Source organism: Drosophila takahashii, chromosome 3R (genome assembly GCF_030179915.1).
Source record: "Drosophila takahashii strain IR98-3 E-12201 chromosome 3R, DtakHiC1v2, whole genome shotgun sequence".
NCBI classification, from domain to species: domain Eukaryota; kingdom Metazoa; phylum Arthropoda; class Insecta; order Diptera; family Drosophilidae; genus Drosophila; species Drosophila takahashii.
In genome coordinates, this window is record NC_091681.1 from 9,712,410 (window position 1) to 9,738,640 (window position 26,231).

Consider the following 26,231-nt stretch of genomic DNA (forward strand, 5'->3'; position numbering starts at 1 on the left):
TTATGTTACAATCGATAAAAAACGAGCTACGCTCAAGTTAAAATAGGATTCATTTTATAAACGCTTACTTAGTCAGATATGATGATATATCCGCCAATAAAAATACAAAGGAAAATTTAATTCTGAATGTGCAATTAATTTCTTTAGCCACATTATATTATATTATATATTATTATTATTATATTTTATATATTATTTAATTAAGTCAAAAAACATGGGGAAATCGTTTGTGTAGTATCATTGGTCTCTAACTGAAATGAGAAACTGTTTTTCGTATACGCCCAGTTTTTACCGGCTCAGAGGTTTATGTTTATTTAATATGCTGACCAGACACGCCCAATTCCGTTTGGTTTATGCGCTAAAAAGCCGCAAAAGCAATTTGGATGTCAGCCAACAAATTTGTTGCGTTTTAGATCAGGGCTTGTATAGAATTTGAAGTATGAAATATTTAAATATCGCACACACAAGGGACCGAGAGGGTTTAATATAATGTTGGCACGCCTTGCAGAACATTTCACACGCTGATAGATTGTGGCCCGCTTTTATGGGCCAAATCGAACTGACAAAGCACTCTGCCTGATTGCTTGGCGGCGCTAGGCGAGTCCCTATATTTGCCAAATGCCAAAACATCTGCCAGGGATTGTTCCTTGATCCCAAATTAATATATTCCAGAAGCCACACACTCGTGCTGTCGGGATTAGCAAATTGAAAATGGAATGTTAATAGGTGCTTTGCCGTGCATATGTGTGCGGAGCTTGATACTTAATCCAAATGTAGCCCATTAATATTGGCCTAGCTAATTTCCTAATTGTTACAACCAATTAAATATATTCGTTTAGGACTTCTCATCCAAAGGCTTAATTGGGAGTGGCATAGGACGATGATTTCATCATGAGGGATGATTATTCGGCTGATATATGTATGTACGTTCAGTGCAAAATAGTCGTATTCTTGTCGAAATGCCTACCCCAATGTCTGGTTCTATTTTAAAAAACTTAATTGCAGCCATCAACCCAATTGAAATTTATTCAAATGCAATCGGAGCAACGCCCACAAATCATTTGACGTGTGGCCTCATCTTGGATGAGCCGCAGACTGCATTCTAAATTGGAACTTAACGAGCTCAATGAATTTGGACATCTTAACCATAGCTCCATGCTGTTTCATGAAACTTAGCAGCTTAGTCGTCAACCCGAAACCTTTTCCGTTATGGGATCGCTTCACCACTTATTTTCCCACCCAAACCAAGACATTTAAATACTGATTTTTCTTCAAAGCAATGTATATTTTTTGTAGACTTTTATGGGTTATTCCATGATAGATTGACCAGTACATCACATTTTTTGGATGTTAAAAGTACAATCGCAACTTGACTGATTATAAAAATATGTTTTGTTTTTTACATAAAATGTCTTTTAGATTTGTCTCAATTGAAATATGTTTCTTTAATTCTTTTTATAGGCTAAAGCTCTGGGACGTGTGCTTTTCGAGCAAGTTTGCCGTCAGCTTAACTTACTTGAGGCGGACTACTTTGGTCTGGAATACCAGGAAGTGTCTACACATACCAAGTACTGGCTGGACCTGGAGAAGCCCATGAATCGCCAGGTGGGCCTCTCACTCATCGATCCAGTGCTGCGATTCTGCATCAAGTTCTACACACCCGATCCAGCGCAACTAGAAGAAGAATATACCAGGTAAGATATGCCACAAAAGACAAAAGGCATTAAAAGCAGAAAGGAAGTTAATAGTCAGTATGAGCTCTAGTTGTAAACGAACGAACGGACAGATCGACTCGTCTATTAAAGCTAACAAATAATATGGCAGCTTATGAATTTCTAAAAAACTCTTAATTTTAGTTATTCAATTTTAATTTTCAAAGTATTCTTTCTAATGGTGATTTTCAATTGTCAAGGTATTTGTTCTGCCTGCAAATCAAACGGGACTTGGCCACGGGTAGTTTGCAGTGCAATGACAACACGGCGGCCCTGATGGCCAGCTACATTGTACAGGCGTCATGCGGCGACTTTGTGCCCGAGGACTATCCCGACCACACGTATCTGTCCTCCTACCGCTTTGTGCCCCATCAGGATGCGACAATGCAGCGCAAGATTATGGAAAATCACAAAAAGCATGTGTAAGTCAATTCGTATATATGTATCTGATAAATCCAAGTGCTTATAATTAATTTCTGTTTTTTTTTGTCATCAGAGGCCAGTCCCCGGCGGAGGCGGATCTTAATCTTTTGGAGACGGCTCGGAGGTGTGAGCTTTACGGCATGAAAATGCATCAGGCCAAAGATGTAGAGGGGGTTCCACTTAATCTAGCTGTTGCCCACATGGGCATCACAGTCTTCCAGAATATCACGCGCATCAACACCTTCTCGTGGGCTAAAATACGAAAGATTTCCTTCAAGCGCAAGCGCTTTCTGGTCAAGCTACACCCCGAGGGTTATGTAAGTTGTAGTTTCCGAATTCCCCCATGCCAACTAAATATGTTCTTATATTATTATAGGGATATTACAAGGACACCGTGGAGTTCTTCTTTGAGGGCCGAAACGAGTGCAAAAACTTTTGGAAGAAATGTGTCGAGAATCACGGATTCTTCCGGTGCACAGCCGTACAAAATACGCCTAGGCGCAAAACCCGCGTTCTTTCACGGGGCAGCTCATTCCGGTACGATTGCTTAATTAAACTTCACTGAATATGCAATAATAATATGTATTAACATCTAATTGCAGCTATAGCGGCAAAACGCAGAAGCAGATTATTGAGTTTGTACGCGAAAATTATGTAAAGCGTCAAAACTTCCAAAGGTATGCAGCGTATCATGCTGAAATGGCTTTTATTTTTAATTCCGGATATAAACGTCAAAGACTTTTACCAATTCTCTTGTTTCTTTTATTGAAATCAATTTGAAGTTATTGTGGCAAAAGTTGCTTGAGTTTTTCTTTGACATGCCCTCTTTATTTACTTCCATTTATTGCTAAGAATGGAATTTATCAAGCTTTGGCTTTGCAGCTTATATTTCCTTGAGAAAACCAATTCCGTCTCAAAATTGTTTTCCATTTCTTACGAGCATTATAAATAATAGCGATATTCAAATATAATTATATTTTTAAGCAAATACAAATAATACTTATATTCATCAGCCTACATTATCATGACTTCGTTCTCATCTAACTCGACTCGTTCGTTCGTTATTTCTTTACACTTTTTATGACACACGTTTATTGTGGTTTTTGTTTGTTATTTTCAAATGAATTTCTTTCTATTTACTACCTATCCAACTGATACAAAAATCCCGCAAAACACAACATGCAATATAAAAACATAACAAGGTCGAAATGATGCGCCTTAGAAAAGAGAAGAGGATTTAAAAAACCAATTGGTACAAAAACAGTAACTGCAACAATTAAAAATAGCACAAAAACTTATAAATAGCTAAATAAAAAATTTAAGAAACCCCCAAAACAAAAACCCAAAATCTAGTCAAATGTACAGCAAAGAAAGACAAGCATTTCAATTACCACCACCATTGATTTAGAATTATTTTTTGTACTTACATTTAAATTTTCATTCTTGATTTTCTTCACTACCTAATGTGGGGGTGTGTATCTATATGACAAAGTATGTGCGTGTTGATTAATTTAAAAAACAAATTTAAATGTAAAATTAAAAAATAAATGTAGATAGTCTTTGGTTTAGTGAACTGAATTGGCAACTCCTTTCAAGTATGTGTACGACTCTCCTAAGCATTCTGATTTGTTTACCATCCATCTAAACCACTACCCTCCACGCTATTAGACTCACAAATATTTAAATCATTGCCGTTCATCGATTAGGGGTCAACCTCATCCCTAGTTTGGCTTGCACTTAAAAGTTATATTTTAAAATAATCATATACTGGTAATTCCCCCAAAGCTCCTATTGTCGTACGTTTTCGTGTGTGTTGTTGTTGAGACTGTACCACAAGCATAACGTAGGTGGTAAGCAAGCTTAACACGTTAATAAATCCTTTCCCTTGCTCCCCCTAAATGTGTAGTAAACTAGACGGTTGCTCCTAAAACAAATACCCCTTAGTACTAGATCAATGTTAATACAAATGGATATTATAAGGAATTGGCTAAATCAGTTAGTGTATTCTAACTATCTAAAAAAATTTTGCCGTTCAAATAAAATCGATAGATTCGAGTCCCAGTAGTCGCCTATAATAATGGATATTTGTTGTGTTATATTCTGCATTTTATAGTTGCTTACTAACTGTAAAAATCCTTCAGTTAATATTTTCGTTTTTTATATTTTGAACTGAAATGACTTCGCTAAGTTGAGCAAAGCTCTCGACTCTAAAACCAAACTAAAAAACTTCAATAAAACTGTGCTAATCAAACGAAACTCTCGAATAATAAATAAGCCCTAAAGAAAAAGCATAACTAAAACCTAAGAAAAAAGCTAAACCCAAAAAATAACTAAAAAGAAAAAACAAAAACTGAGCATGTGAAAATATAAAACGTGGTATCCTCTTGTCTTTTCTTTTGCTGCAGGTCTCAGTCATTCCGGCAAGGGCCACTGAATGCTAGTAGCCGAAGTCAATCGTATACGTATGTGAATTCCAGCATTTCAGCCAATCCCCTACTCCCAATTGACACTGGTTTGTATTTATTTCGTTACCCGTTTTGAGAATATATGTATTCGATTCGATCTCATTTGGTTTGTCTTGATTTGATTTTTGAGTTCGGGCTTTATTTGCTAGCTGATAATGATGATGAATGAATACTGTCTTGTCGAGTCGAGTTATTGTGTTTTGATAGTGTATGCTCTATGATTTGTAAAGATTATGCTCTTAATTTGGCATTGCCTTTCGATTGCACGCTGCAGCGGCATGGGACTATCGCAATCAATGCAGCGACTCGATGACCCCTTCTCTGACGAAGAAGGCAGCGGATACCTTGGATCGCCGACGCGACAATCCTATCGACCACATGCGTTCTCAAGTGAGTTCTTCTGGTGACGCATTCTAAAGCCAATCTAGTAACTGCCTTGAAACTCCTCTCAGGTCACAGCAGCCCAGGTGGAGATCTATCAGACGAAGAACTATGCAGCGGACTCGCCAACCTCCCAGGAGGAAGCGGAATGCTCGGCGGCGGCGGCGGAACGGCAACACCACTCGGCAGTGGCTATGGACCAAATGAATTCGAACCGCTCGCTTTCCCCCCAGGGTCCGCAGTCGTGGACTTCGCCCAGCCACAGCAGCCACCACCAACAGCGCGGTCCCGATCAGGCTCGTGTGCATCCAGGCGATCACAATTTAGGTGAGTCCCCGTCCGAATATATGAACTTAAGTTATTTTGCGTTATCGTTAATTTATATAAATACCTCTATGTTTTTACAACACACATTCTGTAGTGGTGTTTCCCTTGATTATCATTTAAGCTATGTAGTAAATTAATCAGAACGACTTATATTTTAAATGAATTCTTAGTAACAAATAAGTAACTTATGGTTTAACGGTTAAGTTAATCTTACTACTTAGCTATAGCTTATGATTTTCCACCCACTCAATGTGGGGTTTTGTAATGTAATGATTTCTTTTCCAGTGTTCAGAGTTTGTTTTGCGGTCTGATCAGTTGAGTTCGGTATGATTTCGATTTCGATTTGGTTTTGTTTCCATAACTAACGCGTTGGTAGCCTAATTCGCAATTGTTCTTTCATCCGGCGCGTTAAGGTCTGAGCCACTTGTCCCACTTGTACAACAGCAGCACCCCTCGTCGAGTCTCAGTGGGATCCCAAGCGTTTGTCCCTGCGTCGCCGCAGCTCATCAGCATCAACACGCACAGCAGCAGCACCAACCACAACCACAACCACAGCACTATGCACAACATCAGCACGGTGGATCGTTCGGTGGATCTCAACAGCTCCATGGAGTTGGAGGAGGAGGCGGAGGACCCGGGACCTGCGGACACGGAGGAGGAGGGGGAGCCTATGGGGGAGGAGGAGGAGGAGGAATTAGTCGAGGAGGAAGCGGATTCGGACTTGACGGCATCTACCATCAATCGGGAGACTATGGGGGCAGCCTCAGCGGCGGCAGCATCGGCCTCGGCTTTGGGCTCGGGCTTGGCCAGTGCCCATCGTCCGCAGCTTCGGTCACAGGAGTCCCAGTCGCAAACTGCCACGCCAGTCCATTATAGCAGTACCAGCTATTCGATGTCTAAGCAGTGCATGCTCAACAACGCTAATGCCAACTCGACCGAAACGGAGACGGACAACATAATCTACACCGACATCAACGACATGGGCCACTACAAGTATCCGGACTTCCACAGCTCCGCCCACCAGGAGCACAAGATCTCGAATAGCGAACACCTCAATCTCAACGAACGGAATGACATCTATGCGACGGTTAATCGCAAGGCCAAGTCCAAGATCCGTGAGAAGCACTTCAGCGATGAGTTCATCGACCAGTCAATACTGCAGTACACAAGGGCAAAACAAATGGGTCTGAGTCAAGTTCCTGTTCTCCTGCAACAACCCAGCACCTCAGCCTACGCGGCTGCTGTCCAGGAGAGAAGTTACAACAGTGGAAACTACCAGTATCACAATGATCTCAACCACCCATCGGAGTCCTCGTCCTCCTCCTACTTTGGCACTGGGTTCGGCACCAAGCGCTACGGCCAAGGAGAGCGTACCAAGCTGGCCCAGTCCGAAAACTACCTGACCCCCTCGCTGGATTCGCAGAGCTCCCGGCACACCCACTCACTTCCTCGAAACTCCGAGCTATCTGGAGTTGATTCGGTGGACTCTTATGACAGCCACTACATCACCCATCACTCGGTGGGTATTCTCCCGCCCACTCGTCTCTCATCCTCGTCGGAGAAGCTTGAATATCCGATGACCTCGGGCAATCTATATTCAACGACTCAGTTCGTGAAACCCGAGGAGGCAGCCGCCCACTACATGGACGATGAGGAGGAGGAGGAAGAAGATGAGGGTGAGGAGGGCGAGAATATATACGACCAGGTGGAGCGCGAGTCCTGGCTGAAGAGTAGCTCTTGCAAAGATCTCTTCGAGCGCTACAGTAGCACCTACTACGATCGGGAGCTTCCCAAGCCGATGACCGCGTTCGACAAGGAGTTCCTTTCCTCCAATCGAATCGACTCGCCCGTGACGCGCTACGACGATTCCCGTCACTCGTTGTATGTGACCAAGAACCACTCGATCGATGCACACCAGGACTTCTCTCCGTTGCCGCAAAGCAAGGTGTACTCCTCCAGTTATCCGGGTAGCACCTACAACACCCAGGAGCACCGCCGTCAGCATGGCCAGCACCTGGAATACTCGGGTTCCCAAGACGACATTTCGCAGGACAGCTACGAACTTCTGGAAAAGTACGACATTGACTTCTTCGGAGGACGCGGCCGTTCCGAGGACCATATGCGCTCCTGTTCGCTTGATTCGGGAAACTACATACCCAGTGACGACGAGTCGGTGTCTGAGGGACATCAGCAGCACAAGTACCGCTCGGCAATCGATGTCAAATCCAAGTCGGCGGCCGATATTATGAATGAGATTTGGGACGCCGAAGATCCTCGCTATCTGCCGCGCGAGAAGCTCTCGGTCAAGTCGGATGGCAACTTCTACAAGAAGATACAGGAGGCTCTGACCCGCACATCCAGCCAAGAGAGCCAGAGTGAGCTATTTGAAACGAAGATTTCGCGCAGCTCGGACTCCAGCAAGAAGTCGCGAGACAGCCTCTACCACACGGACAGCAAAAAGTCCCGGGAGACGACAAAGAGCAAAACTTCCGTGGCTTCCAGCCAGGACTCCAAGGAGTCCCTAGTGGGTGATTGCTTCGGACGCAACTATGAAATGCCCACCACCACCGGTAAAAAAGTGAAGCAGTTCTCCAAGAAAGAGCTGTACGAGAAATTCGCACACTCTAGCCAAGAATCGAAGAGCGATTACTACGATGCCGTAGAAGCTGGCTTAGAACCAACAACCGAGGGACTATACTCAAGGCCGAAGGTTAAGAGTCACGATTGCCTTCTTTCGGACACACATAGCTCCACTGCAAACAGTTCGTTCTATGACAGTCGGGACACCTACTCCACGTTCCCCAGCAACAAGACCCACAAGACCTCAAAGGTGCACTCGATTAGTCTGCAAAATGTAGAGATTGAACGCAATGCCAAATCCTTTGGCAGCAAGTCGCCGGAATCCGTATCGACTCCGGCTTCGGGAAAACGTTGTCGCGAAAAGGATATTCAGACAGGAGACTCGCTTGATCAGATGGCTCCCATTAAAAGGGGCAACTCGCAGTCCTGCAAGATATCCGCATTCCGCCGACGATCGGACAGTGAGAACATTTTCAGCTTCGACCAAGACCGCATCGAGTGCATTCAGAAGTACACCAAGCAGTGGGAGGGTCAGCAGCCCAAGGACGAGAAGAGCAAGCAGAGCCCTGAGTATCCTTTGACTCCCGAGCTTGTGTCGGAGTTCGAGAAGCAGCAGGCACGCCTGGTGGCCCACCAAAAGATAACACGCAAGGAGGAGCTAATGGCCAAAACGCACTTTGAGGAGTACAATCCGATTATGGTGCCACTGAATTACTCATCTCACGCTACGGTGGAACGCACGAAGAGCGACCCTAACTCGCTGGCCAATCGCGCCCGTTTAGGAAGCAACTCTCGCCGTCATGTGCTCATGCACCAGAAGTCAATTGATCTTACTCCGGCGGACTCAAACTCCAGCGATGAGGACTATATCTACAAGCAGATCCCAAGTGCTCCACCGCTTTGCAAGGCGCATGGTAATTTCGAAATACCCAAGTGCTACGATGGCTCACCTGCTTCGCAAGTCGCTCAGGAGCTGCCGAAGACGGGCTTTGAGCTCCCGAAGAGTTTCTTCAGGGACTACGAGAGGCGTTTCACCAAAGTCTTAAAGGAGGACATTCCGTATGTGCTTCACAAGCGCCACATCATGAACGGCACTGCTCCTTCGCCCAGCGAAAAGAAACACACTAAGCCCAAGTCGCCAAAGTCTCCGAAGTCGCCCAAGTCCCCGAAGTCCCCCAAATCTCCCAAGTCACCGAAGGGCTGCGGGGTTTCTGGGGCCGGCACTACCGACTTCTTGCCCGATATTCTTGACAGCCTGTTGCCTCCGGACACCAAGGAATTCCTGTTCACCCAAAACATCGACCTTTCAAAGGTGGACCCAGTCACGTTGGAGATCGACAAGACCATACCGACAATTCATCTGTCGTCACCCAAGCGGGATATCACTAAACAGATGGACGCCTCGACGCTGGAGAAGCTGAACAAAAAGCTGAGCCAGATCGAGAGTGATTCGGCCACCAGTTCGCGAACAGAGAGCATGCAGCAACAGAAGCTGGAGCAAAAGCAAATGGAGCTCATTCAGAGTCTTCGCAAGGAGCTGCAGGCCAACGCTCGGAAGGCCAATAAGCCAAGGGTTATTCCCAAGACCAAGTCGGCGGGAAAGTCAAAGAAAAGCAAAACCCGTATTACCTCCTTCTCCTCCGATGATGAAAGCCTGGACTCGGATGATGTATTTGGTTCGGCAGAAGCCATACCCGATCGCTTGGAGTTCTCGCCGCCGCAATCACGCAAGGAAATCGAGTCCATTCTCCGCATCGAGCAGAGCAGGCTGATATCGGCGGCCTGGGGACGTGGACAGACAATGAGCTCCACAGAGATCGAGGGGTCGCCTCCTCAGTGCAGGCGATTGGCTGATCTGGAGAGTCGGTACCAAACCCAAAAGCTGGACCCTCAGTATGCAAATGCCTCTGAACTGAGACGCATCTCAGAGCGCTCCATTTCGATTCCTTCTTCGGAGGACGAACCACATATGCCAATGCGAGGCCGCATTGACGAGTGCACGAATGACTATCAGAGGAACGAGAACATCCCCTCACCCATTCTGGAGCACGCCGAGTTCTTCCGTAGCAACGACGACATCTACGAAACATGCCACGAGGAACGAATCACTGGCTCAGACATTGACTACACTCTGAAGAAGCAAGCAAGAAGCAAGGTGAAGCTAATCGAGGAGATCATCGACTCGTCGATTGTAATGCGCTCTAAAGGCCACGCTCCCATTCTGTTCGCTCATGCACGTCTGAACCTCTCGGAAGGATCAGTCTCCTTGCAACGCCAGAAGGCCACACAGCAGCAATCGCCGACAACAGAGAGGCGAACCAAGAGCCTAGACACTCCTGTTATCTCGCTTCACCGCCTGCCGCCCATGAACGCGTTCTCCTCAAAGGACGACACCGTGGGCTTCGAAGAGGAGGCCGAGATTCTCGAGGAGAAGTCGTTGGAGCGGGAGAACCAAGCGGCTGCTCAGGACGAAGACACCGCCGACAGCGTTCACTCATGCGCAGGTTCCATACCCACGCAGAGTAGCTATCAAACCAACGGCAGAGACTCGCTGCTGAGTGCAGTAACCATCGACAGCGAGGAGGCCCAGCTGCTCAACCAACTGCGGTATATAGAGAAGATTGCCCTGCAGGGCGTCAAGATCAAGGACAAGAAAAAGTCAAAGATGAAGCTCAGGAGCGGCGATCACCTCATCCTGAACATACCAAAGTACCGATTCACTGACTGGTCGCCCTACAGCTCGGCCAACAGCTCACGAAAGACTTCGCCGGGGGTCTCAAGAGCCAGCAGCATCGAAAGTACCGGTAAGGGTAAGCTTAAGACTTCGGAACCCTATAAAGGAAAACAGGTGTCTAGAAGCCGTCCGGAGTCACGTCGGACCAGTGCAGATGACATCAAAGCAAGAGATGGTAGGGGCAGTAAGAAGTCCAGTCCCAAGGAGCGGCCTCGATCCATTGAGATGCGCCGCCTGAGCAAGGACAAGAGCAAGTCCCAGGAAGAGACCGAGGCAGATATTGCCAAGCGCAAGGAACGCCAGCAGAAACTATACGAATCAGCCATGAAGCAAACAATCACTATGCTAAGTCCGGTGAAGGACACATTGCCGGCATTCCCAGCTCCCGAGGACAAAATCCTTGTAAAAACCGACGGCGACAAGATAATCATTGAAACAGAGTTCAAATCGAAGGCGGAGGACCACGTTCTGATCGCCAAGAGTCCAAGGAAACTTGATAATTCACTTGTGAAGTTCAGCCGCAGCTTTGACGAAGGACGCAGCCCAGACAAACTGGACAAAGCGAATCGCAGCTTTGAGGATCGCAATAAATCCTTTGAAGACTCAGAGAAGTCAGACGCTCCTGAAGACATGCTCATCAAGTCGCCCAAGAAAATAGCCAAGGCGCAGGAGCTGAAGCAGAAGATCGAGGGCAATGTTGTCCACAAAAAGATTGACGGGAAGTCGAGTAGCCTGGAGAGACCAGCCGAACATCACTATCTCGGTCCCGACGTCAAGGCCCGAAGTCTTGATGACAAAAGGCAAGCCAACGAGGCGGCAAAGAAGAATGAGGAGAAACCGGCGCCAGTGGCCAGGAGTGCTGTCGGGGATCGTCGCATGTTCGCCCACCAATATCAAGTCCAAGAGGTAAGCACTTGCACGATTTTTAGTTCAATCAAAAAAAAATATTTCATCAGAGCACGTAAAAAACAGTTCACTTTTTGTAGTTGTCTCAAAATACTCTTACTTTGGGTTCTGAATATCCTAGAAAATTCTACCCTTTTTTTATAGCAAAACCGAAAACCTATTCTTATTTGCCGATTAGTATGAGTTAAAAAAAGTGTCAGGCAAATCAAAATTGGGAAAAAATATGTTTGCGAAATACGTTCGGTTTGTTAAAGAACATCCCATTTGCACAATTGAGTTGTGACAAATTTAGAAATAGGATTTCCGTAATTCGGATAAAAAATAACATTTCTTGAAAATGACGAAATGATCATTTGAGATGGACAATCTCTGATAGTTGACTTTATTTTATAGGATCAAAAAGACTCCCAAAATCTCGATTAAAAATTTAAAATAATTAACAATCATACTTCTTGGCCAACAACAAGTTTAAGAACATATTTTTGTAAAGCCCCCAATACACATCTAAAAAGGTGTAATGTTATGCGTTGTTACGCCCAGCCGTTTCCGAGATATACTAAAATGAAGCTTGACACAATTTTTTTTTTCATAGCATTACAAATTCATAGCGCCGTTAAATAAACACCAAAAAATTTAAAAAAAATGCCATAGGCTAGGATAACCCTACAGGTTACCCGAAAGAAATTGAGAAACTCTTACCCAACAGTAAAAAAAAAATAGGATCAACTGTTATTTACAAGCTCTGGATTTCACTCATCGTAAATGATCTATGAAATGAAATATCGATCTTTTGCCTTGCAACGGGTTTTTTAAAGTAGATTTTATTTATTCCAGCCCCATCAGGAGGATATTGATATGCAAGCGGTGATCTCGGAGCGCAGGTCCCTGGAAATCCTTAAAAGGTCGCTGCCTTCCGAGGACGCGCGCGACAGCGAGGGAGCCTTCAGTCGCAAGCCATCCACGGCCGAAAGCCTGGACTCTTTTGTCTCGGCTGACGATAGCCACTCGCCAGCCAGCAAGTCGCCGATTCCAGGGGCCGGAGCCGGAACAGAGGGATATCCGCACCGAGTGCCCACCATAGAATGCGAGGAGCCGTCCATCGAGGAAGACGACAACTCTTCAGAGAGACGCCATCTGAAAGTTGGGAGGCAAGACACAAACAGACTGAGTTTGGATCGCAGTCGTAGTGATGAAACGGGCTCCTGGATGACGGTGGAATGTGACGAGTTCATAGGGTCCGATACTTCTGACAACGAGCCGCGTACCTTGGAGCCGGATCGAAATGTTCTCGAAACGCAGGCTACATTGGAAGATGCGAACCCGCTTGAGTACTCAAACTGCGCCACTCCCACTTCGGACTTAAATATCCTCCTAACTCCACCCAACGCAAGTCCTCAGATTGAGAAGTCCGTGCTGGAAACCTTTGAGAAGTATACAGGCTCATCGGACGGCAACAATAAGAAACACAGCCTAGAGAAGCAGAGTGACCGTTCCAAGAGCTCAGATTCCTGGACGAGTGGAGAAAAGGACACGAGTCCGCAGCGACAACAGGATTGGAGTCTGTCGGTGGGCAAGGAGAAGAGTTCAGTGGAAGAGGAGTCCAGCGTAAGCTGTTCTATTGCCCGGCCCTTGGGAATATCGCAGGATTTTGGAAAAGAGGAGGCTCGCAAGTGCCAAGAACTGAAGCAGCGCATGCTGCAGCTGGAAATGGGGAAAGATGATGTCACGCCTACGGGTTCCAATGAGCAAACGCCCACCAACGAGCCCAAAGTCTTGGTGGGCAAGAAGCCCAGCACACCGACGCTGGAGAAGCAGAGCCCGATCGACTTGGGTACCAGCACGGAATCTTACCTCGACCCCATCGAAGAACGCATTGCCAAAATCTTGGATCGTAGCGGAGCACGCACCGAAGACAGTGAATCCAGCTCGGGAGGATCGCGGAAACCACCGCGGATCGAGAAGCCGGCGAGGGTCAATGCGGGAAAGAAACTCTCGGTAACCCGGGCGGAACCCGGGAAATCGGGCAGCGATCGCAGTTCCCAGGAGTCCAAGTCCAGCTTCGACTCCAAGGGCTCTTTGAGTGTAGAGTCGCGCGGTTCGTTCGAGACGGAAAGCAGTTCTGGATCCCTGGGGGCGGCGCAGAGGCGTGGCGATCTGGCTCAAAAGGAGCAGCAGAGCACCTGGCGCCCGTTTCCCATCGAGAGCTCAAACAGCTCCAGCACGGATGATCCCTGGCATCATGTGGAAACGGATGGGGGCTACGAGCGGTATGATGCACAAAATCCTTTGCGCGACTCCTCCGACAGCGACGTGAAGGAGGTTTCGCCGGACGAACAGAAGGACGTTAGCGAGGCCAGCTATCAGGATGAGCTGAATGACTTTCCGGCTACCTTCGGCTATCCAGCTATGACCAGTAGCTTGGGTGGGATTGGCGTCAACCCCACGGACATCATTGGGTACAGTTCCGGCTTCACTTTGGGCAGGACTCTCTCAAGGATCTCAGAACGAAGCACTGCATCCGAAAAGTCCAGCATGGAGGATGACGTCAGCAAGGCCTCGACGCACTCCGTCAGCATGCGGGATGAATCGGTGGGCTCCACAGACCACCAGCCAAGTCTAAGCTCCGATTCGAGGAGCAACACCAATCTTGCTTACATTTCGGACGCCGATCGACGAACCTCGGCCGAGATGCCAGAAATTCCCTGCGACTCGGCAACTGGTGATCGTCTCTCCAGCTTGGGAAGTCTTAATGAACCGAAATCGCCAACCCTGGTCACAGGACGCTTTTCCGTCACCCATGTGGATGAGCTGCAGGGCGACGATGTTGAGCGACACACACTCATGTGTCTGTCGAACGCCGGCAGTCAGGACTCGGAGGACTGGCCTCTGCCGGAGATTCCCTTTGACCATGTGCCTGTGAAGCCGGCCGACTCGATGTATGCCATGCCGGACTTGGACAAGCCGGTGCCCAAGTCGTTCTGCTGGAAGGCCAGCTTGTCGTTCCAGCAGTCGCAGGATTCCCTCGACTGGCCTTCGCCTCCGTCAAGCGCCATAGGAGCTCCCATAGTCGTGGAGAGTATTGAAACATACTATGCAAGCGAGGCCCAGAGTGCCGACAAGGTGGTTTTGGAAGAGGAGGCGGCAGTAGGACCTCCTGATGTGGCCAAGGTTTTGCCCTACGAGGACACCGCCTACCTCATGTCGGCAGCCTTCGATGACAATGACTTTGGCAACGAGCAATTGCAACCGGATACGGTTAGCTGTCTTAGCTCCACGCTAAGTGCAGCCTCCTGTCTCTCGTCCTCGCTAAATGTGAGCTGCAGCACCTCCTCCACTCAGGCCACCGCCCGAGTGCAGCGCAAGAACTCGAGTCCCGAGGTGATTGTCGCCCAGCCCACAAGATCACCGGCTCCAAGAAGCCCTCTCTCGGAGGAGGAGCTCTTCTCCAGCGATGATGTCTTCATGCCGGGCACCATCAAAGTGCAGCTATCGCCAGATGCCCAGCTGAGAAAGCTTTCCAGGGGCTCCAACAACTCGGACACTTCTATCGACGACATCCTGTCCGGCAGCACCACCTATCTGGAGGACCAGACCACTGTGCGCAGAAACTACGAGGCACGTTTGAGCAGCGGCGGCGGCGGAGGAGTGAGCTGCAAGAAGTGCAGCCACTCCAGTCACTCCGAGGAGGAAACGAGCTCCCTGGGCACAGATCTCGATGGAACGGTGAGAATGGGTGGGCTGCAGCAAAAGAAGTGCACCCATAGCTCCCACTCGGAGGACACCTCCATTGGTCTGAGCATCTCGGAGTGGTCAACGGGAACCAACACAGTACGCCAGTATGCCAATCTCTCCGGATCGGACAGTCTGTCCGCCGTGTCCACGCACTCGTGTCCCAAGAGCGAGAAATCCAATCAGACCAAGTCGAGCATCAGTTCGATAAATAAGTCGGCCGAAAGCCTGAACGAGCAGAGCGGTGGAAGTAGCTTCTCGCACAAGTTCAGCGGGGACAATGGTTCATCCGATGGTCTGCGGTACGACATGCTGTCCAATTCCGAGACGGACAAGCTGAGTGAGCCCACCTCGGCCACGCGGAGTGATGACACCACACTGACTCTCACCGAAATGGCCCACACCATCAGCGAGTGGTCCACCTCCAGCAGTCGCACCCTGGTGGGCGTGACTCCGGGGGAGTACCTTCCCCTCAAGCAGGCGCTGTCGGGAAATAAGACTAGTCTGAGTTCTCCCAGCGAGGAGAAGCGATGTGCCCTGCCGCAGGTTCACCGAAGAAGCGGCAGCAATGGCAATCAGGCAAGAGCTGCCCAGGAGCTTGGCGATACTCCAAGTGGCCCGGAGACAAGTGCCGCCGCCCGGAAGCGCCGCTCGCTGGAGATGATGTCGAAATTGTATCAGAGTCAGGAGATATGCTCCGAGTCGGAGTCACCGTTCGTCGAGCGTTTGTATGCGCACACCGAGAAGTTGACGGAGCGCTATCAGAGCCAAGAGTTTGTGCCCCTCCATGGTGTGACTGCAGGTTCCCAGCTTCCTCCACCGACCACCACTCAGATCCAAACCCAGCTGAACCAGCAGGTGCGCCAGAAGCCCAGGGCCCCTCAGCCACCCACGAAGCCCAAACCTGCTGTTACTCGACCGATTATGCAGGCTTTGCTCAACAAGATGAAGCAACCGGGACTGGCGGAGCAGGCTGCCGAAGCTGCTGAGGCCGAGGAGAAGAAAGCTGTGGCTGCGGCGAAGCCACCACCACCGCCAGTGCCCACAGTTCCGCCGATTGTGACGCCCAGCGATTTGCCCGGCGAGGTGGTGGCTCCTCCACCCAAACCGCTGGCCAAGCACCACAGCTACGATGACCGCACCCTCTCCAAGACCCAGATTCGCGAGTTCAAGACCACGAGCAAGCAGTTGCGCCAGTCGAGCTCCTTCCACGAGCACATGCTCAGCAAGTCGCAGCAGTCGTCGCAGGAGCTGCCCATGAGAATCGACGAGGAGCGGGATCCGCACTCGACGTCCTCGGCCACCAACACCACGACCACCACCAACACGCTGAACAGCGAAAGTACGGAGCCCAATTCCCCACAAATGCCCCAGCGGGCGGATAAGTTGGTCCGCTGTTCGCCGTATTACTCAAGCAGCCTCAGCTCGGAGTCGCCGCCAAATCAGTTGCTACAGAAACCGCCGAGGAAAACCGCCAGCCAGCTGAGTGCCGGGGCAGTGGCCACCTCCCTGAAGAGCCCCCCCAGTGGCAACGACACGGACAGCTCGTTGGACGTGCGGGGCCAGGAGGCGAAGATGAGAAGCAGGGGCTACCGCAAGAAGCGCCAGTTGCCTGCCAAGCGGATGAGGGCCAATATGACCGCCGCAGCTCTGCTGGAGCAGGCGGAGAGCTCGGAGTGCTCGGAGGGCTATGTGCCGGAAGTCGATTCGGGCAGCTCGGAGTACTCGTCGTGCCAGCGGGACGACCAGTACCTCGAGTTCGACGAGGAACTGGAGCGGGACCAGGAGCAAACGGACGAGTACGACGACTATCCCCAGTACAGTGGAAAATTCGAGAGCCTGGACATGAGCGACAATGTGGACGAAATGGGCTTTCCCCGCTACGACCGCTTGGGTCACATCACCAAGCCCATGTACCACCAGGCCCTGGTAATGGATCGTCCCAATCCGGTGCAGGTTCCAGCACCGGCCAATCATCCAATGCCTCCGGTCACCGGACAGCCAGTGAAGCCGGCACGCACCAAGAAACGCCAGTTGAAGCGGGAGGACTCCACGGCCGCGAGCACTTCGGGATTTTCGGGAGCAGCGCCCCAGGTTCGACCCTACCACGGACGGAGCTATTGCAATCCGGAGGAAAGTGAGTACGAGACCCGAGGAGGTGGATTGTCCGACGAACTGGCCAACTCCAGTGAGGACAGCTGCAGCGGATTCGGCGGAGAAGCGGGAGCCTCAGGATCGGGCACTATAAGGAGGGGCGCAACCAAGGGAGCGGCACAGGCACAGGAGCATCAAGGATCGGGACCCCAGGCTCGACAAGTGCTCCCGTATCCTGATTTTCTGTCGGACTACGAATCCGAACCCATTGAGTATGAGCGCTATGCCTGCGGACTGGATATACGCGTTGATCCGCCGCCAAAGTTTCATGACTCGGATGAGCTGAGTGACCAGTAGGAACCCTTGGAGCCCCGAGAAACCCCATTGCGTGTGCTTAACAAATGCAGCCTTTTCATTTGTTCCGTTGCCTTGGAAATTTTTAGAATGACTCTACGACTTTTACACACGATCCAAGTACTTATAACCAACTTATTTGTAACTGAGACTGATTTACGACAAGCAACCAAAACCAAAAATGAACACCCAAAAATCTTACAAGCTGCATATAAAAACTTAAAACAATTATAGCTCCCCTTGAAGCGTTAGAAAATCAAATCAAATTCAAGTAAAAGACATTTTAATCAAACATTACAAAACATAACAAATCAAATATAATAACTTAAATAATCGAGAGGATGGAAGGAGCCCGTAGGTCGGTGTAGATTGAGTTGCCTTTGAGCGGTACTTATATATGATAATGTTATAGATCAATTCAACATTTAAATATCACTGTGCAACATTTTTAGGGTTATAAAATGTAACCGCAATTTTGATTTCATGGGCGGAAAGAACTCATCGAAATAAGCTAAAACCCATTTGGGTTTCTCTGGCTTAGCTCGCGTTTACCTATTATAGCGAGTTAAAGTTTTACATACAAAATTTATTTGTAACGGCCATATCTTGTGAACCGATTAAAATTTCACTATCAAGTCTTCAGTGATTATGTAGCTATGAACCCAAGGAACTAAATTGACAAATGACTCTTGCGAAGACGTACACCTAGCGCGTTAAAAATCGAAAAATTAGGCAAATTTGATTTTTAACGCGCTAGGTGCACTAGGTGCTAAGTGCGCAAGAGTCATTTGTCAATTTAGTTCCTTGGGTTCATAACTACATAATCACTGAAGACTTGATAGTGAAATTTTAATCGGTTCACAAGATATGGCCGTTACAAATAAATTTTGTATGTAAAACTTTAACTCGCTATAAAAGGTCAACGCGAACTAAGCCAGAGAAACCCAAATGGGTTTTAGCTTATTTCGATGAGTTCTTTCCGCCCATGAAATCAGAATTGCGGTTACATTTTTCATGTTGCACTGTGTATATATGGGGTATATTGAGCGGAAACGTTAAACGAGTTGAACAAATTTTAATGCACTGTTTAATCATCGAATAATGGAATACAAGAATACAAATGTTTAATTGTTATTTAGCTAATACAACACAAGTCGAGACACAATACTTAAGATTAAAGTTATTAAATGAATATATATATGATTAATTCAAGTTGCCACGAACACTGCGCCATTACGTTTAGCATTTCGTCAGTATTGGTAGCGCAGGTTGTTCGATCCTATCCAGCTGAGTTCCAATCCAAGTGTCAAAAGCAGGCATACCTAAATAGACAAACCTCTAAACTAGTTACGTTCACCTATGCTCTAAGTTTAGTAATCTCAGATGATGAAGGGACAAATCAGCCAAATGCTTTAAAACACTTATCCTAAGAAGCCAGAAGGAAAAGATTTTGAGCAACCCATTACAAGAGTCTCAAGACAGGTCCACTAAATCCCGATCTAAAGTATTCTCCTACCTGAATACGGCATTGTCGCAGTATAATGAAAGCATTTACTTCATGCTATTTAGGGGTTTTCTAACCATATATATTTTATATAGATCTTGAGCTCTATAAGTTTTTAATTTTACAGCAAACGTTTTTAGACGCAAGTTACCAATTTATCTATTACTTACGATTCTCAAGTGAGCAAATGTTGTCTTAGCCATTAGTTCTGCTTAGTACATAAATGTGCCAAAATGGAGATCCGAAAATGGAAATCCCTATACCAATAGTATTTTATAACTGTAAGTGTAATAGGAGCAGAACACGGAATTAATTGAGACCCTGTTAAGTTTTAAATCCGATTGGAAACTTATATACTCATATGTATGGAATAGACTATTGTTTTAAGTTTACAAAAATGGAAAACATATTTACGTGTTATTAGAGAAAATGAGTGGAGAACGATTGGTATTAGGCAATGTTAAGGTCGTACAATAATTTTACTAATTTAATCCAGATCAAAAGTATTCTAATCAAAATATCTAGTTGTGTTTAGAAATAATGTAAAATTAAATAAGTCCGAAAATTGGTTGTTCTGAAAAAGCTTGAACCTAAGTTGATTGAATAATCCTTTTATATCCGATAATACCTAATGATCTTTAGTTAGGAAAAATGGTATATTTTTAACAACCTCACAACGAGTTTTTAAAGTAAAATTTAAATTTTTTCAGCGGGGGGATTACATTATTTTTATTGAAAAATTCCTTCAAGTGCAAACATAGAGATTTTTCAAAACACAAGTCCCACAAAAATACTAGCTGAATTTTAAGAAATTAGAAACAAAACACAGAGTTTGCAATACGAAATTAAAACTTAATAAAGTTTAATTTAAAAAAAATCTTTTTCTCACACAAAGCAAAAATGAAGATCACTCAAACGAACAGACACAATGATGGGAGTCTACTTATAACAAATCAAGCCAATGAAATGTACACGAGCAATCGATTAACAAGCATTAAATTATAATTATATAGAAACGAAACTAAATAAATAAAACTTCATTAATCAAATAAAAAATGGAATAGTTTGATTACAAGAACGTTGATAATAACTTACTTTCACATTGTTTAAATAATTAAGACTTAGTTTGTACTTTAAATATTTAAAGTAAGTTATTATTTATTTAAGTTTCTACATGTTTAATAGTTTCATTACTTTACGTACTTTAACATTGTTTAAATAATTAAGACTTAGTTTGTACTTTGAATATTTTAAGTAAGTTATTATTTATTTAAGTTTCTACATGTTTAATAGTACCAATTGTTTTAAAAAAAACAAAACTTAATTTCTTATCTTGATTTTATCATTTCCCTTTTATGATTTCCTTAAATTGTTTCTTTTTTAGATGTTTACCATGGCATAAACGGAAATATGTCATTGGACAGGCGGGGTGAGATCAACACTCCTCCCACGCGATACGACCTCACCTTGGGATCGGATAAATCCTCGTCGCTGTCCCGATCCGAGGCTGGCACATATGATGTGATCCAGGCTGAGATCCAGCACGCCAAGCGCCAGGAGTTGGCCACCGGGGTGGCCACCGCCCCGCACCAAAATGGGCACAATGGGAATGGAATCGGAAATGTGCATCCGTTGAGCACGCAGCACGACATCGAGGCGGAGGTGAAGAAGCGAAAGTGGCCGACCGAGCCCAGCTACTTCCTGGCCAAGGAGCTGCTGATGACGGAGCGCACGTACAAGAAGGATCTGGATGTGCTGAACACCACCTTCCGACAGGTCCTGAGTATCGGCGACGTGGAGCAACTGCAGCCGCTGTTCGAACTGCTCGACTCCCTGGCCCAGCACCACAATCTCTTCCTGCGCGAAATCGAGCACCGACTGGTGCAGTGGGAGGGACGTGGAGGCCACGACGCCCACCGCATCGGAGACGTGATGATGAAGCACATGGCAGCCCTGCCCATCTACGATGAGTACGTGCAGACGCACCTGGACATCCTGCACTGCCTCAACGACTTTTATGAGGGGGATGAGCGCTTCCGCCAGGTGTACAAGGAGTTTGAGCAGCAGAAGGTGTGCTATCTGCCCATCGGTGAGCTTTTGCTGAAGCCCCTCAACCGCCTGTTGCACTACCAACTCATATTGGAGCGGCTCTGCGACTACTATACGGAGGAGCACACCGACTACGCCGACTGCCAGGCTGTGCACCACCTGCTCGTTCGCACCACCAAGGAAATCCGGGCCCACCTTCCCGACTCTGCCAACTTCGTGGAGCTGTGCGAGCTGCAGCGTGACATCAGCTTCGAGCAGTTGGTCCAGCCCCACCGCCGTCTTATCCGCCAGGGTTGCCTGCTGAAGCACTCGAAGCGCGGTCTGCAGCAGCGGATGTTCTTCCTGTTCTCAGACCTGCTGCTCTACGGATCCAAGTCCCCGCTGGACCAGAGCTTCCGCATCCTGGGCCATGTTCCTGTGCGGTCGCTGCTCACCGAGAACGCCGAGCACAACACCTTCTCCATCTTCGGCGGACAGTGCGCCATCACGGTGAGTGCGGGCACCACCGCCGAGAAGACCCTTTGGCTGGCCGAGCTCTCCAAGGCGGCGGCGGACATCAAAAATCGTCCGCCAAACATGCAGCTGCAACTGACGACGCTTAAAAACTGCAGTGAGTATAATTAAATGGGTTAGAATTGATTGGAAGGGATAGCAATAGAATGCAGTGTAGGCCTTTTTCTGGCTAATGGGGTTCATTTACATTTTCGAACCTAGTGCACATTGGGATGTCAAAACAGTTCATCTGAAAAGAAATGGTAATAGCCACATTGGATTTTTCATAGGTTTACCCTTTACTCGTAGAGCATGTATTCTTAATCAGGATCATCTGTCTGTCTGTACGAACGTAGAGATCTCGGAAATTATAAAAGCTAGACTATTGGCATTAAGCATGCAGATTCTAGGGGTCCCTACGCAGCGCAAGTTTGTTTCATCAAGGTGCCACGCCCCTTCTAACGCCCACAAACCGCAAACAACTGTGGCGTCCATAGTTGTGCTGCTAAAATTAAAATTTAAACTGAAATGTATTTGTTTCGTCAATACCTATTGATTAACTTAAACAAAGTTGAACGCGCTTAACGCAAAAACCTAGCCTAAAAGACCCACATTTCTGCATTGCATGGTCAGTGGTACCACTGACACTCGCTAGGCGGCGCCGTCGTGTTAATTCGTGTTTTTATGTTGTTTAGCTAAGTAACGGGTATCTAATAGCCGAGGAACTCGACTACCGCCATCTCTCTTGTTTTTCTTTTCAATTCTGGACACCTTATAAATTGGCATTGATAGATAGGTTTTTTATTAAATCTGTGCAAGACAATGTATGGCTTTTAGATCTAAGATTCGCAAACTTCGGCTTCCGAAGCTGGCCTCATTTTTTCTTTAGTTAAACTTTTCCATTTATTCTCCACTTTTTTGGCTGGCAAGAAAAGCACGCTGCAAGGCCCCGTAAGCAAGAAGATTCCCCCAGATCCCTATATCTTTTCGTTGGAGAGCACCTACTAAAGTATTTTTTCACCCAATTTTCAGGTTCTTCGGAGGAGGGTCTGGACCTGTTTGGTCTGAGCAACGGCAACAACAGCAGCTTGAACAGCAGCGTGAACGGTGGCGGTCCGTTGACGCCGCAACAGCAACAGTTGCAGCTGCAACAGCAACAGCAAAACCGGACACAGCCGTCTCGCAGCAACACCGCTCTGCACGTCTGCTGGCATCGTGGCGCCACCGTAGGACTGGGCGATCACCTAATAGCCGCCGAGCACCAGCTGTCCGGCTACCTACTGCGCAAGTTCAAGAATAGCTCCGGATGGCAGAAACTCTGGGTGGTGTTCACCTCCTTCTGCCTTTACTTCTACAAGAGCTACCAGGATGAGTTCGCCCTGGCCAGCCTGCCGCTGCTGGGCTACACGGTGGGTCCTCCTGGCCACCAGGACGCCGTTCAGAAGGAGTTTGTCTTTAAGCTCTCCTTCAAGAACCACGTTTACTTCTTTCGGGCGGAGAGCGCCCACACCTACAACAGGTAAGTTTTATATTATATCTATTACGATCCACGCCCCATGATGTATTGCGTCCTTCAAAATGTATCATAAAAAAGGGAAAAAAAGATTTTAATTGAATACGATAATAATCCAGTTGCTTAGATCAAGTTAAATTAAGATTTAAACTACTTAGTATAATTTTAATCAATAATTTGTTCTTCTTTTCCCAGATGGTTGGAGGTGCTGCGCAGCACGACCCAAACACAGGACTTCAAAAATATACACACTCACGCTGTGTTAGGCAACTAGAAGAACCTATTATTTTCGGGATAGACGCATTGGTCTCTCACAATAATCGTCGTGCAGTTCCAATAATCAGATACGCATAGAGACGCCTTTTAGTATTCTATTTTTATACAACGTATACACCACAATCAATATTTCCCTTTTTAAAGTAGCCTACGTTTTCTTCAACATTACTTACTCATTGTATTCTATTTGTATCCTTACAAGGCCAGCTTTAAGATATCTATGTAAATAACGTCTTTGTCGTTTTGTTTGTTCTACGTCTGATTTGGCAACTATTTTGTGTTTATAGCTGGTTTTATGTGTTTTAGTTTTCCGAGTAAAAAATACATTATGGATTTACTTTTCGGGAAGAAGTATAGAGAAGCAAATTGATTCCAGAATCAACTAAAAACTGCAATTTGTAATCATAAGTTTAAGTCATTAACTTTAATAGATTTAAACAATTCAAATACACACTAAAAAAAATAACATGTTTTTCGAAGAACTACAAAATATTGTGTTGTGTATGTTTGTCTGGGTGGTATATCTTTAAGCTCCTAATTTGCACCGCAAAAATACCTTTGGATATGTGGGCGCCACTAACTTTTGCTGTTTGTGGACGTGGAACAGTGATGAAAAAAACTTGCGCTGTTTAGAAAACCCTAAATTCTGCATACTTAATGCCAATCTTGTGGCTTTTATAGTGTCTGAGATCTCAGCGTTGATAGAGACAGACGGACAACCATGGCTAGATCGACTCGGCTTGTGATGCTAATAAAATATTATTAGCATCATTTTTTGATCTTTCCTATGGGAACTATCCAATATAGACGTCCGAATTCTGTTAAATTTAATTCAAAATTTTGAATTGTTAATAAAATAAAAATCAACAAAGAATTCCTTTTAATTTCCATTTAATTTTGCGATATATGGCACCTATATAGTGATCCGATTTTTTAAAAATTTAATTAAAAATTAAGAAATGTTTAAAAAATAGTTTCACAAGAGGAGAAGGTAATATTTCAAAAAACACCGAAGCTAGAGTTTTTTTAACGTTCATTTTTTCTATGGGAGCTATAAGATATAGTTGTGCGAGCCGGCAGGTTCTGACTTATGTACTACCCGCAAAAGATATAAGACATTTGGGAAAGTTTCATCCCGATATCTTAAAAACTGAGAGACTAGAAACAGACGGTCAGACGGACATGGCTAGATCGACTCGATCGATGCTGATTAAGAATACATATATATACTTTATGGGGTCGGAAACGCTTCCTTCTAGCTGTTACATAATTTCGCACGAATACAGAAAAAGAGTAAAAGGGTATTACTCTACGAGTAACGGGTATAATTACAGAATACGTTAAACTGCGGCTGTTAGTAACCTCAAAAAAGTGCATAAAATCGAAAACCTGGTACTTAAGACACGATTTTCAAGAACTTCAAGTTTCTAAGTAAGGCCTAGTACTCAGTTCAATAGAAAAGTTTACGAAATTAAAATTTCCATATAAAATTTTGAACACAAAATTGTACGCCTGTCATTTTTGTATAGAAATTTTCGTTTCGTTGCCCTTTTGATTGATTAGATACAAATATTCTTAAATCAAAATTTGATATAGGCACTGTAGATTCCCTAACTAACATATCCTGAAAAGATATTAACTGCGACTCGATTCATAAAAGCAATATCAGAAAAGAGTAGAACAACAATTTACGAAACGTTCTTTGTATGTATTTCATGTTTCTTTGGGTCTTGTGTTCAATACCCTTTTTACAGCGTATTTGTTTTTTTAAGTTAAATGCTTATTTTAAATCCCTTATTATCACTAAAAAAAATCATTCTTTGGCAGCCAAATGTTTAGAAAGCACTATGATTGCGGTTTCGGGTCGATTCCCAATTCTAAAGGTTAACTGTTAAATAAAAGTGTCTATAAATAGCTTCAATAAAAATGTAATTTATTTTAAAATTATAACCATTTAATAAAAAAACAAGAGAGAACGTTATAGTCGGGTGCCCCGACTATCAGATACCCGTTACTCAGGTAAAGGGAGTGCGAGGGAGATGGAGATAGAGATAGAAAACGTTGATCACGCATAACTTTTTAACGAATGGTCCGATTTGAAAAATTTCTTCAACATTTCGATAGGTATTGATAAACACAATAAAACTGCATTTTTACTTTTCCAAAATATTAAAATTTTTAAAATCGTAAATAAGCGATTGTGGGCGTTAGAGGGGGCGTGGCACCATTTTGAAACAAACTTGCGCTGCGTAGGAACTCCTAAAATCTGCATGCAAAATGCCAATCTTCTAGCTTTTATAGTTTCTGAGATCTCAGCGTTCATACAGACAGACAGACGGACAGACGGACAGACGGACAGACGGACAGACGGACAGACAGACGGACAGACGGACAGACGGACAGACGGACATGGCTAGATCGACTCGGCTAGTGATCCTGATCAAGAATATATATACTTTATGGGGTCGGAAACGCTTCCATCTCCCTGTTACATACTTTTGCACGAATACAATATACCCTTTTACTCTACGAGTAACGGGTATAAAAAGAAAATTAATTTAAATGAAAAGATAAGATAACTTATCAGACTCATTGTCAGCTAGACAAAACTATTTTTGGACACTGCGCATGTCATTGGCATAGGGGTGAGTTTTTACCCAAAACTAGCACTTATAATTCCCAACTGATTCTA

The 26,231-nt window shown here is 45.8% G+C and overlaps 1 protein-coding gene across 6 annotated transcripts in view; it reads left to right on the forward strand.

The window, feature by feature from the left end:
* The window catches only part of Cdep (Chondrocyte-derived ezrin-like domain containing protein), a 37,083-nt gene extending 13,116 nt beyond the window's left edge, over positions 1-23,967 (forward strand). For 2 of the 6 annotated variants that reach the window (XM_017154454.3, XM_070217832.1), the window contains exons 3-12: positions 1,462-1,694; positions 1,913-2,134; positions 2,209-2,452; positions 2,512-2,672; positions 2,738-2,812; positions 4,541-4,647; positions 4,875-4,990; positions 5,053-5,308; positions 5,722-11,528; positions 12,363-18,151. In XM_017154454.3, the coding sequence (XP_017009943.2) occupies positions 1,462-1,694; positions 1,913-2,134; positions 2,209-2,452; positions 2,512-2,672; positions 2,738-2,812; positions 4,541-4,647; positions 4,875-4,990; positions 5,053-5,308; positions 5,722-11,528; positions 12,363-17,708 (12,567 nt within the window). In that variant the 3' untranslated portion in view covers positions 17,709-18,151. Of the gene's footprint in view, positions 1-1,461; positions 1,695-1,912; positions 2,135-2,208; positions 2,453-2,511; positions 2,673-2,737; positions 2,813-4,540; positions 4,648-4,874; positions 4,991-5,052; positions 5,309-5,721; positions 11,529-12,362; positions 18,158-20,593; positions 21,869-22,782; positions 23,270-23,458 lie in introns of those variants that run through there. The other 4 variants (XM_070217834.1, XM_017154456.3, XM_070217835.1 and 1 more) reach the window with 4 other exon arrangements.
* The last annotated feature ends 2,264 nt before the right edge of the window (positions 23,968-26,231 follow it).